The sequence below is a fragment of the Periophthalmus magnuspinnatus genome, chromosome 22 (assembly GCF_009829125.3).
Source record: "Periophthalmus magnuspinnatus isolate fPerMag1 chromosome 22, fPerMag1.2.pri, whole genome shotgun sequence".
Lineage (NCBI taxonomy): Eukaryota > Metazoa > Chordata > Actinopteri > Gobiiformes > Gobiidae > Periophthalmus > Periophthalmus magnuspinnatus.
Window position 1 is genome coordinate 12467023 of NC_047147.1, and position 14034 is coordinate 12481056.

Sequence of the window (14034 nt, forward strand, 5' to 3'; positions counted from 1 at the left end):
TTATATAATATTTACCACTACCTCTTTGCAGACTGTGCTCTCCATGCTAACTGCTAAAGCACTAACTGCTAATGAGCTAAGAGCTAAGAGCCACTGTTAGCATCACAGTGACTGTTGTGTTACTTTTACCAGTCACACTACCACGAATATAGACATGCTTTTAAAAGCTCTGAACCCGCTCTATTCAATCGATAATCACCAGTGCCACTTAGTAACATTAGCATGCTACTATTGTAAACACAAGCACTGCACTGATATCTTTTCTTATCTATAAAGACCTTTTACATGATTTGTATATTTCATGTGCCAGTCGGATATGATTACAGCTGTGCTTAATGTGTAGAACAGTGAATGTGCAGCTTTATGTCCAGAGCTCACTGCTCTGTGGAGAGATGAGCTGTGAGTCAAACAAGAGGCAGCACAGCTACAGTGGTATCGGCTCTTGGTATCGACAGCCCATTAACGAGTACAAGTACTGGCACCCGATACCGATATCAGTATCTTTGTATCCCTACTCATTAATATTCGCATTTAGGCGAAATCACATCCTGACAATGAAAATAAAATTGATGTAATCCTAAAATCCTCTCATATGTAATGTTCAAATGATCTGATGGTTATAACACTGATGTTATGTCCAGGCTGTTTCGCTTATGTAACTCTCAACTTGGATCACTACTTTGTACTTCTTGAGTGATTTAATTTTGAAGTGTAGCCTTGCTTAAGTACATCATTTGGCTACTCTATCCAATTCTGCATTTTATGACATAAAGAATTGAGAAATGTAAGCCCACTTTAGTCAACTGGAACACATTAAAATGCACCAGAATCTTTAAAGTTCTCTGGCAGACCGCCCTTCCTTATATGTTTTTATACTGTTATACAGGCTATTGCTGTTGTGAGCAGCTAGAATTTTCAGTCTTTTAACAGCTGGTTGTGATGATGTCTTAATGTTGTCAAATATAAATATGTGGTACTGGAGTGGAGAGGGCCCCCGAGGGCAAATTTAGCTTAGGGCCCCCTAAAGGCTAGGGCCGGCCCTGACAAGATGTGACATTATTTCATATTCATAAACATTTATTTTTTTGTCTTGCTTGTACTGTTTCATCTATTACAGTTATATAAGTAATAGATAATAATATAAGTAGTGTTTATGACAGCATTACTGTTTACCATGAGCAAATAGTGACATTTTCTCTACACTAACAGAATGTGTGTGCTAGGTGGAGGAGTGGCTTACTCTATTTCCTGTGATTGTAGTTGGGGCACTTCCTGTATTTAAACTCTGCTTATGGTCTTGACAAATACAGGAAATGTGTCTAGATTCACATAAATGTCCTGACCACTTTCAGTCATAAAAACAGTTAATTTAGGGTACAAACAAGTGCACCATGTCTTTCTATTGAGCTTAACTTAGCTTGTGTAACTTCTGTATTTTCATTGTACTATTTTTGTGCCTCACTAGTGGTGAAAAGTCACTTAGTTGAATTCAGTCATTTGAGTTTCATATCTCAATATTATATCAAGAGGTGCCACAAAAAAACTTATTGGAGTAGTAGTAAAAAGATGTTCTGTTTTCTGTTGCTTATTTGTTTTCTGTGTGAAGCATCATGTATGTATGAAAAGTGTTGGTTAATTGATAGAAGTAATAATAGTGGTAAACGTAGTAGGTAGCTGGTTCTCCTTCACGGCTGGGTATCTTCATGGAAAAGCTATGCCATTTGCAGGAAACGTTCTACAGTATGACATTAAACTTATCTCTATCTATGGATGGAGTAGGTGATGCTGCCAGGCTAAGTTACAGGTTAGATCTCGACAATAAAAAACACCTGTAACTGAATAAATATAAGATATATACATTAAACGCTATATTGTGTAACATTCAGGGTATAGCATTAACATCTCCAGACGACAGACCCTCAACAGACCCTCCACCAAAAAAGCTTTTTTTTTTTTTTTTTGTACAAGACACTTTTTGTTGGCAATAATTTTTTTCGGCATCATTTCAACCATACCTAGCCCTATATTCACTGGCATTTCCTACTTGAATAATAAAATAAGCATAATAATAATAATAATCTGTTTATATAGCACATTGCATATGACAAACATAGACTGAATGTGCTAGTGCAGAGAGAAAAAACAAGTACATAGAAAAACGAGTACTACTAGCATGATTATTTTTAGTACAGAAAACCTCATTCACTTCTGATCTCCATGTCAACATTAGTGCAAATGCCATCTCTCAGTCACCTTAATCAGATGGCCCCATGCTCTGTCCCAGCTACTGCATTCCCCACATCCATTCGTCATATTGTTTCTGGCTCTTTCATGCACACGTATTGTGAGGTGTTACAATCAGGGAGTCACTAAACTGCCCATGCCGGAGACATCTGGAGGGGCAGTCAAAACACAGCGGGCCAGGCCATTGTTTTCTGTCTCTACAGCGGAACTGGTCAGGGGGGAGAGAGAGAAAAGATCCCATATCTGCTGCAAAACATTTTTCCGTCTTTAGTCAGTCTCACGTGTATGTCGTATTGTCGTAAGGAGCATGGCTGTTGGCATTAGGACTCCTGCATTGTTGCCATGAGTGTACCACCACAGCTTGGTCAACATCGTATATCTGGATTTTTAGATTCTTTTGCTTATATTTCGCAAGTATGCTGCTGATTTTTCTACTCATGCTGACTTTTTGTAATGCAGAACATCAAACTTTGTGTACCTCCAACACCTGTTTCACTCTACACTTGAATGGGCTTTCATTTGAGGAGGCCTACAAGAACTGTGATGACAATGGCGGCTATCTAGTGACGATAAGAAGCAAAGAGGAGGAAGACACACTCCGGATGGTTCTATCACAAATTTCACCACAGGAAAAGCCTTTTAAAATCCGCATTGGTCTGAAAGTGGATAAAGGAAGTTGTGTGATATCCAACGCGCTACTGAAAGGATTCAAATGGGTTTCAGGTGCACAGGATTCCCAGTATTCAAATTGGGGAAAGGAGCCACCATCCACTTGTCATGAAAGATGTGTCCATATCCACTATAACCCAGTGGGTGACAATAACTTGAAATGGTTTGATAGCAGCTGCAATAAAGTTTGGCCTTATGTGTGCAAGTTTTACTTCAGAGGAATGTGCACAGCTTTGACAAATTTGGGACATGGACAAATAACCTACACTGTGCCATTTTCAAGGGAATCTCAAAGTTACCAGATGCAGTCGCTGCCAGTTGGGACCTATGCTGATATTACATGTGATGGCCAAGACCCTTTCTACTCTTTGTGCAGTAAAACACATGAAAACATTTATGCGTGGACAAAACCTGGTCCTTTTTGCCAGAAGAACAGGAGTTGTGCTATCAAAAATGGCGGATGTGAACACGTTTGCAATCAGGAAGAAAAAGAATTGATTTGCTCATGTAATAACGATTATGAACTTAATGAAGATGGACTTTCTTGTAGGTTGAAAAACATGTGCTTTGAAGACACCTGCCAGCATCAGTGCATCATGGGAAAAATGGGGTTCACCTGCCTGTGTCCGCAGGGGATGGAACTAAGCTCGGATCAGCGCACCTGCTTGGACATTGATGAATGTGTTAACTCCATATGTGAACAGACCTGCTTGAATAGCATTGGGTCATTTTCTTGTTTATGCAGTAATGGTTTTGACTTGTCTAAAGATGGTTATTCATGTGAAGACATTAATGAATGCTTGAATGATACTTGTGAATTTGAATGTGTTAACACCGAAGGGAGCTTTTTGTGTGCATGTCCGAATGGCTACCAAATGGACCGCAATGGAGTGTGCTTTGTCATTGATGTTTCTTCGGAATCTCTTCCAGAATCTCTTCCAGAATCTCCATCAGAGTCGTCAACTGTTTTGGATGTCCAGGAAAATTTTACTAAGTCTTTGAGCAACACAGTTGAACTACAACACGAATCTCCACACACAAACGCACCATCTCCAGACTTTAATGATACCCACCATCGCAACCTAGTGGATAAGTCTCTAGCCACAAGTCCAAGCAAATCCACCAATAACAGAGTAATCATCTGCGTTCTTGGGTCTGTCATCCCGTTGGTGGTTCTCGTGGCTATTACTGTGGGTATTTTGGTTGTTAGATGCAGTCAGGTCAAAAAAGAAGCCAAGAAGAATACTACAGCAGATGGTTACTGCTGGGTGTCCTCAGGTTTGGACCCTCGTTTGGAGAAACTGTATGAGTCTATCCCCACAGATGACCTATGACCTCTCAATGGATGGATTGCTGTTGTACAGTATTTGATAAGGGTTTAATCTGTAAAAAAAAAGAAAAAAAAAACAAACAAACTGTTGTTAATACTTTATTAAACACCTGCTACATATCTAGGTTTGCACAAATGAAAATAATGTTAAGTCTACTATAGTGATGTAATAATACACATATCACATATTGTGTGAGTATTTATGTGTATATTTACTGTGTGTGTTTTTTAAGAGACTGCATTTTTGTAACAACATATCTCAACCTATAAGTGTTTGTTGATGTTGTTTTTAGTTTTATTTTGTTTTCAATAAAAGTTATTTAAATAATATAGTTACTACTGATGCTTTGATCTTCACATGTTTCTGAACTGTGAACTCCAACACAGGTCGGTAGAAAAGATAGCTTAGTGTGCCACCTGCTGTAAAAGGCAAGTATTGTCCCCATAAAGTAGCATATTCTGTTGTTTTCCTGTTACATTTTCATGCAATTTAAAACAATAGTTCAATATTCAGTTCAAGTTCATTATGAAAATTTAATTAGGCTTATGGTCTAATATTTTATATATAGATACAGTTGAAACCAGAAGTTTACATACACTGTATAAAAAGACACATAGATTTTTTTCTCTCTGTTTGACATGAAACTGACTAAACTTTTTTTCTGTTTTAGGTCAATTAGGATTATCAAAATTATTTCTATTTGCTAAATGCCAGAATAATGAGAGAAGGATTTGTTTAGACATGTTTTCATTACTTTCCTCAAGGACATATAGGAAGATTACTATGCATTTAAACAATTTGAGAAAATCCAGATGATGATGTCATGTCTGATAGGTTTACTGACAACATTTGAGTTAATTAGAGACACAGCTGTGGATCTGTTTGAAGGCACAACTGAAACATACTGCTTCTTTGTGTAACATCATGGGAAAGTCAAAAGAAATCAGCCAAGGTATCATGAAGAGAATAGTGGACTTGGACAAGTCTGGTGCATCCTTGGTGCAATATCCAGATGCCTGAAGATGCAGCATTCATCTGTTCAAACAATTATACATTAGTATAAACACCATGGGAATGTCCAGCCATCATACCACTCAGGAAGGAGACAGGTTCTGTGTCCTAGAGATAAACGTGCTTTGGTCCAAAATGTGCATATCAAGTCAAAAACAAAAGCAAAAGACATTATGAAGATGCTGGCTGAAGCTGGTAAGAGTGTGTCTACAGTGAAACGAGTACTGTACCGACATGAGCTGAAAACATGGGACATGTGCTGTGGTCTAATGAAACTAAAACTGAACTCTTGGCCACAATGAGCATCGCTATGTTTGGTGGAAAAAGGGGGAAGCTTGCAAGCTTGCTCTACAAAATAGATAGCCTCATGAGGAAAGAATATTGTGTAAATACTGAAGCAACATCTCAAGACATCAACCAAGAAGTTAAAGCTTGGGCGCAAATGGGTCTTCCAAATGGACAATGACCTGAAGCATACTGCCAAACTGGTTACAAAGTGGCTTAAGGATAACAAAGTTAATGTTTTGGAGTGACCATCACCAAGCCCTGATCTCAATCCTATTGAAAATTTATGGGCAGACCTAAAAAGGCATGTGCGAGCAAGGCAGGTTACAAACTTGGCTCAGTGGGCCAAAATTCCTGCCAAGTATTGTGAGAAACTTGTGGAAGAATATGCAAAACATTTGGCCCAAGTCACATAGTTTAAAGGCATTGGCACCAAATACAAATGAAATGCATGTAAACTTCTAACTTTGAAGAAAGTAATGAAACAATGTCTAAAAAATCATTCTCTCCTTATTCTGGCATTTAACAAATAGAAATAATTTTGATCATTCTAATTGACCTAAAACAGGAAAAGTTTAGTCTGATTTCATGTCAGACAGTGAGAAATAAAAGCATATGTGTCTTTTTATGTAGTGTATGTACACTTCTGGTTTCAACTGTATATTGTCCCTTCTTTAAATCTCTCTGTGACAGTTATAAAGTTACTGTGTTGTACAGATAACCAAACCAAAGAATACTAATATTATATCATTATTACACTGTTTAGGCTTTTTGACCCTATGCCGCCCTACCCACTTTTGCCTCTCAATGCTCCTAAACCGTGCTTTTCTTTGTGGTGGCACTTCCGGTTAAGCAGGAATCCCATGAAGAAATTCAGAAAGGTTTTGCAGCTAAAATAAGATGTAAAGTAGGTTGATTTGTGTAAAATGTTCAATGTATTCATGTGCTCCAACAAGTCAACAATGCACCCATGAAGTTGAAGATGAAGTCTGGAGGCTTTAAAACGGCTCTGTATAAAACTTATTTGCTATCAACCAAATGACGATGGCAGCGCTCATGGCAACTTCCGGAAAAAGTTAAATTGGACACTGAAAGAAGCGTGCGCGCGCGCACACACACACACACACACACACAAGTGTGGTAGCTGCTACTGTAGCCACATCTGCCTTGGGTTTAATTAATCAAATATGACAAAACACTACACCAGTTTTTAATAATGTTTCCTTATATATTTTAAACAATCAAATGTGAATATTAACTATATATTTTAAGTGATCAAATACAAATACTAACAACAACTTGAACTTCTATGTCATGTCCTGTGTTTTCCCTTGTGCATAGGTTTGGAAGAACATAGTTGGTCGTTATCTTGCTTCCTTCCTGTCCCAGTGCGACTGCTTATACTTAGGGTGTTGCTTCCTGAGTAGGTAGCCTTGAGCTTATGTCTTTCCTGACTCTGAACAGTCAAACTATTTAATATGATCTACTACTGCGTTACAACATGGCCTATCTGCACCGGCTCTCACTGACATTGAAAGGAATACCAATGAGTTTTTGGCTGGCTTTGCTTTCTTTTGCCATTGAGCAGACTGATTGCTGTAGACCTCACTGCACTGGAAGCTATTGTGTAACCGTCCACAGAGTCAAAGTGGATTTTGAGTCAGCTGATGAAATTTGCCGGAGAAGCAAAGGGGAGCTGCTCTCACCTGTGCAAAATGACGACATCTTTTACACACTAGATTATGGAAGCTATGGCAACTTCTGGATTGGACTAAGTTTATCAGACGGAACGTGCAGTAACCTTTCCGCTCCACTTAGAGGTTACAAGTGGAATGGTCAGAGTTCAAATGTTTCGTTCAACTTCTGGAAAGACAGTGCCCAAGTGTGCTCTCCACGCTGCGTGTCAACATCCCACGACCTTGAGTGGACAGAAAGACTGTGCGTAGACGAAATAGATGGCTTTTTGTGCAGGACTGACCACGAGCATGCATGCCAAATCCAAGAATTAACAGATTATTTTAGAAGTGCTAGTGGTTGCTCAGACAGCCCTTGTGAGCATTACTGTACCGTGGTGAAAGATGGATACAGATGTTCTTGTTACGAAGGTTATGCCCCAGACACCGAAGATCCAAGAAGATGCAAACTTCACTGCGCTAAAGAGAAATGCCCCCCCGTGTGTGACAAAATAGACAATTCGGTTTGCTCCTGCCCTGATGGATATATAAAGAATGAACATGTATGCGAGGACATAGATGAATGTGAGATGCGGCAGTGTGAGCAAAAGTGTAAAAACTCATTTGGGAGTTTTAAATGTTCTTGTTATAAAGGATTTATTCTGAAAGATCAAGTTAAATGCATGCCAACTACAGAAGACAGTGGATATGTGAACTTTACTACGGCAATAGTTCCAGCCTTTGTCAAACCAGCGCTTAAAAACAGTACACTGAAGGGCTCCTCTCTGTCCACAGGAGGGTTTATCTGGCTGTGGATCTGCGTAGCCATGCTAGTGATTGTTTTTATATGTGTCGTCAGGTGGTATGCCCTGAAGAGGCAGAAGAGGGCGCAGCAAAACTCCACACAACAAGCGACTGTCACTCAGGGGATCAGTACTCAGTGTTAGAACTATAAAGCCTATTTTATTAGAACGCATTTTTTTTCCACTGGACTGTTGCAATAAGATATGACTCAATCTGCAATGATATCAAATACTGTGTAATGTAGCCTTGTGAGGCTGTTAAATAAAAATACATTGATTATTGCGTGTGTATACTTACCAATATCACTCTGCACATGATGTTATGTAGGTAGAATCATCACAGCCTAAATCTATAGCCTGCTCATTAGTGAATGTGCCCTCTGGTGGTTTTAGCACAATATTAGGCTGATTAGGTTTTTTGTTTTTTTTTTTGTTTGTTTTTTCACTTTCGTATACTAGGTCAAACTCTGCAGATAACATAGTTACCTTTGTGTGATGGTCATTATGTGAAGTGTGGGGTGGGTCCAACCTGGACTGCTCCGGTTCGAGCTGACTCTGCCTCACCGCTGCTGGTATTTATAGGGTTCTGCGGGGATGCAGCCAATCACGTCAGGAGGAGTTACTGAGCCATAATTTGTTGGAAGGCATCAAAAAATGTCCCTGACTGCGTTATAAAAACAGCACGTAACATGTGAATGAACTCAAATAAAGTTCTATTAATCTTTACTTTAGATCAAACCAATGAAGACCACTGACAGCGGATATGGCTCATTTATAAATGGCAAAAACTTTGTTCTCTTTCTCTATTTTGTTGAAGTGTATTTCGTACGTTTAGCTTGTGTCAGTTTCCAGAGGTGAGCGAGGCGTAAACACGGAAGTGGGGGTCAACTTCCCCCTTTTTCAGCCAATGAGAGAGGAGGCGTGAATGTCTAACTGAGCGTCATTGGGCTGAAGTTTTCTGCCTACATGGATCATATAAATAATAACAAGTGAGCGTTTTCAAGTGGAGACATAGGTGTGCACCAATAGCACAAAGGTAGAGTCGCTAAAAAGGCAGCTGGCTGTTGCTTACACACTTGTTTCGGTCTCTGAAGAATCATTAGCAGCAGCATGTCGGTGGACAGCGTGTTCAGGACCCGCTCCCTCGGTGTGGCCGCGGAGGGTCTTCCGGACCAATATGCCGACGGGAAAGCGGCCAAAGTGTGGCAGCTGTACATCGGGGACACTCAGAGCCGGACGCAGGAGTACAAGACCTGGGTGGTGTCGCTGCTGAGGGAGCACGGGGTGAAGCGTGTGCTGGATGTAGCCTGCGGAACAGGGTATTCAGTGTGACTGAGTGCACGTGAACGTCTCACTAAACTGCATTGATTAGATCCTGTACTTTAGATGTAACAACCTCCTTCTTTCAGAGCACATGTTCTCTTGTTGTATGAAGTGAATGTGCAATCACGTCAGTGCTACGCTTCGTATTGACAATACTTCGATTTTATGTTGGTGTTCTACATGTGGACCTAAATATCGAGTTATTACAAAACCAGTTAAATGAACAGCCCTAATAGATGGGCCAACTATAACTTTATATAATAATGGGCAGCTATTACAAACTACGGGCATTGGGTAATTCCTGTTACAACTAGCTGAGCTCACAAACTCCAGACAAAATCTGGATTAGGCCACAGAAAAGTGAATGAAAGTGCAGCGTTGCACCAGTCATGCAGCAGAGCCCTGGGCTCAGCACTGGCTCAATGTTTAGACACGTCGTTTGTTTATGTTGTAGTGCCATAGTTCCCACTGTACTGGGAGTGATAAACCAGTCAGGCTACCACCATAATCATTATGCTGTTGAGCGTTCGGGTTGTAAAATAATATTAGATTAGTTATTTATGGACTTAGGTTGCAGTATGCAAACAGAGCAGAGGCAGTGGTGGATCATTGGTACAGTTTGATAGTGTCAGCTTAAACTGGTTTGCTGCAGTTATGTCTAACCCTGATAGTATATCTGTGTTTTGGAGCCTCCAAGGTCAGGGGCTACCGTCACAACAGATCTCAGTGAATCAGTTAAAGAGAAAATGCTCACAAGGCCAAACACAATTTTATTATTTTATAAGATGTCCTTCTACGCCCTTTGTTGATCATACCTTAATAAAATTATGTTATTGTTTATTGTTCCATGGCCTCTAACACTAGCCCCCATAGCAGGGTTGAGTGGACCAGTTTAGTAGAAGGGCACATGCTTGCACTGGAATGAGGTTACAACTGGCCTTACTATTTTTAGCTTAACATATATTTAACTTAAATTAGTGAAAGGAAGATGAAGTGTCCACCTCTGGATTTAAAGTTCAACTCTGACAGCCACAAATTTATTTTTTCTCACAACAGAGAGAAAAAAAAAAGCTACAATAAAAAAAGTATTATGAGTAAGTATTATTGTTGGTATTTTCTTGACTAAAACACTCAAGGATTAACCCAGAATGTTACCTTTTTTTGTAAATACAAAGAAATATGCAATGTTCCAATCAAATGATTTATTTTTATTTTTGTCATTGCAGAATTGACTCCATTATGCTGGTGGAGGAAGGCTTTAATATGGTGAGTGTCGACGCCAGTGACAAAATGCTCAAGTATGCACTGAAGGCAAGATGGGACAGACGAAAGGAACCTGCATTTGACCAGTGGGGTATGATCACTTTTAATTTGTTGCATCTATTTACTTGTATGACATAAATTGTTCTATAATGTGGGATCATGGGCTTTTTTCCCATAGTGATTGAGGAGGCCAACTGGCTGACATTGACAGAAGATGTGCAAAAACCAGGGGGTGGCTTTGATGCTGTTATCTGCCTTGGCAATTCATTTGCTCATTTACCAGACTTTAAAGGTACAAACAAAAAGATGCACATATTCTCTTCTGCTCTTCTCTCCTTTATTGCGCTACAAAAATTCTATAGAATGCCTGGATTATCAACTTTTCCTGTGACATACTTATGTAATTGTGATCATTTGTATTGACTGGCATTAGGGGACCAGAGTGACCACAAGTTAGCCCTTCTCAACATTGCCAGTATGGTCCGACCAGGCGGAGTACTCATCATTGACCATCGTAACTATGACTACATCTTGGAGACTGGAAAGGCACCTCAAGGCAAAAACATTTATTACAAGGTAGATACAACTATCTATTGCTTTGTCTGTATTTTGGTTTCACCTAATCTTACATGGTGAGTACAAGTTACAATTATTAAACCAAATGCTAGAATTCTTTGCACAAATAAATGTAAATGAAGTGCTGAATTATATGATCATAAGACTGACATTCATATATAAGAACAAAATCTACCATATATGTGTGACAAAGAGAGTCCAATTAATCTATCAGATTTAAGTTTAAGAAAAAATTAAAATGAGGGAATTTGGGTAATTTAAAAACTCTTACATGTGCTGAATTGTAATAAATAATAATAATAATAATAATAATAATAATAATAATAATAATAAAAGCACAAAGTACAAATACATTGGATTTATATAGTGCCTTTCAAGATACTCAAAGCTAACTGCTCTCTACGGCAAGACATTTAAATCTATGGAAACAACAACATAGCACACACATGTTGTTTATTTACAATGTTTTTCCAGACTCCATATTGCTTAATCAACTAGTACGCTCTCCAGCTGGAACTCCTGAGCATAAATACTAAGTAAACTTCAAGATGGTGCAGGAAAATCCACTTCATATACCATTATAATCCCAGTCTGTTCTCATGGTCCCACTGTTTTCATCTTCTGCCTTCAAAAACTTTGTGTACATGCAATACTTTTATCTATAGACATACCAGCTTGAACTTGACCTACAGTATATTCTGCTATTTAAAATGAAATATTTTGTGTTACAGAGCGATCTAACTCAGGACATAACTACCTCTGTTCTGTGGGTGAACAGTAAGCCTCACATGATTACTTTGGACTACACCATTCAAGTGCCTCAGGAGGACAGCCAAAAGGCTCCGGAGCTCAGGTGAAACACCGTTTTAAATGTGATCCTGGTAATTTGTTGTCTTTATGCGGAAAATAAAGCTTATTAATGTTGATGGAATACAATTTAAATGTGTGTAAGGGTAGTGAGAAGAATCAAGTGTGATGTAAAGACACCTTCCACCTTGTATATGTGAACATACTTTACCTGCATTCTAAAAAGCTAAAGGAAGATTTTGTAAACTTTTATACTGCCATGTTTATCCACTCGCCAGATGCTATCACTGGTACAAAATTAATGTTTGTGAGAGAGTTTCTGATTTGTCTCTGTTTTGTAGTAAATTCCGCCTGTCGTATTATCCTCACAAATTGGAGCAGTTCAAAGGCCTCCTGAACGAAGCTTTCAATGGCAAACTGGAACACAGCGTCTACGGAGATTTTCAGACATATGTCCCAGGACATTCCAAGGCCCCCTGCTACTTCATCCATGTCTGTAAGAAGACGACTTGAACTTGACCAAATACAAGTCCATTATGAAGACGTTACATTGCAGGTTTGGGTGAAGCAGGGATTTCGAAAACATTTGATCTTAAAAAGAGACTTTTGGTAACACTGTAGTGTAGGCCATATTGAATTTGATGTAGTTGCAGTACATTAAGAAACAATCAATAGTTTGTTTTCGTCATTACACGCACAAAGCATGACCTGAAGTTTATACCAAATCATATTTGACCAAATATATTGTGAGCCCTTTAATCTGAAAATATACACTATTTTGTGTGCTTTTGCCTTAGGATTGTTTGAAATGTAATTTTACCATAAAATGGTGCTAAAAATTGTGGATAAGTTCATTTTAGGATAGGTTGTGCTTATATTTTTAAAGTCTTACAATCAATACAAACGTAGACTCGCCTACCTAAGGATGACTCTGCAACTTCATGTTTTGGCAGGGCGTCTTGTGTAGTTTTTTGTAGATTAGCCAAACCTGTGTGCCAAGTCACAGTGACAAAAGACTAGCCTTTATTGTGCCTAAATCATTTCCTTAGTTGCAGACCAATACCTTTCCTGATCCAGTTAACATATTCTCATTTACCTTTTAATTAATGGAACTATTGGGAATCTTAAGTACAGGTACTAAAACAGACAGCAAACAGTATTACAATGTTTATGTCAGGATGCTTGTGCCATTTTATGTATAGAATTTATAACATGTCATTATAATTGATACATTCTGGTTGCCTTATGTTGCCTCTAGTACTTTTCCAAAGAACACAATGCATTCTACAGATCAGGATGGCCTTTTAAAGGTACGAACTTTAGGTACGAATGTGACTATGTTTTCTTGTTAGCTATATTTAGAAAAAATATAATTTCAAGTCTTATTTGAAGTTTTAAGTTTTGTAAAGGAAAATGACTGGAACAGCATGATAAAAACCTTTTAAAACCAACAGTTTGTGTCATATTTTATCTTTTTTTCATACTGTCAAGTGCAGACACAAAGCAGTACATGAAACATATTAATGTTTAATCCTTAAGCCCTTGTAGATTCTTCCCTTGGCACAAGAGGGCACTGTTGCACTGCTTAGAAATACATGAAAACCCATTGGTCAATATAAGTTTTATCAGATTTGTACATTTGCAAATAAATTCTTGCACTTAAACCTAGCCTTGAAAAGAATGTAATAAATAACACATTTCTTACTGAACAAAAACAATGAATAGCATGCAAGCACCAAAATTATGGAGATTTATAGGAAAAAAATTATGCATTTTATAGTTTTTATTTCGTTTTTTGTTTTCCATTCTCACATTTTGTCTTTCCCTCTCTATATTTGGTTTCTTGTACCTGAAATGTAGGCTACTATTAGACTGTATGGACATGCACAGCTTTCATATCCAAAACAGATGGGAGAGGAAGAATTTGCCAGATGTGGCTGCTGAGGTTTTTGCTCTGCTCCAGGAGAGAACAAAGTGGTGAACCATGACTGGCTTGGCTTCACCGAGGGAGAACATTTTCAAAGCTCGTCACTGGACAAATCAAACTAC

At 38.6% G+C, this 14034-nt stretch overlaps 2 protein-coding genes across 2 annotated transcripts; both read left to right on the forward strand.

Annotated features, from left to right (window-relative positions):
• Positions 1–2419: 2419 nt before the first annotated feature.
• Positions 2420–8190, forward strand: LOC117390275 (complement component C1q receptor). Its single transcript, XM_033987981.2, has 2 exons — positions 2420–4244; positions 7027–8190. Exons 1-2 carry the CDS (start codon positions 2661–2663, stop codon positions 8158–8160), a joined length of 2718 nt encoding a protein of 905 aa, XP_033843872.2. The 5' UTR covers positions 2420–2660; the 3' UTR covers positions 8161–8190.
• A 737-nt stretch (positions 8191–8927) lies between these two features.
• Positions 8928–13434, forward strand: gnmt (glycine N-methyltransferase). Its single transcript, XM_033987983.2, has 6 exons — positions 8928–9335; positions 10566–10693; positions 10781–10894; positions 11036–11178; positions 11910–12031; positions 12327–13434. Exons 1-6 carry the CDS (start codon positions 9127–9129, stop codon positions 12496–12498), a joined length of 888 nt encoding a protein of 295 aa, XP_033843874.1. The 5' UTR covers positions 8928–9126; the 3' UTR covers positions 12499–13434.
• Positions 13435–14034: the final 600 nt, after the last annotated feature.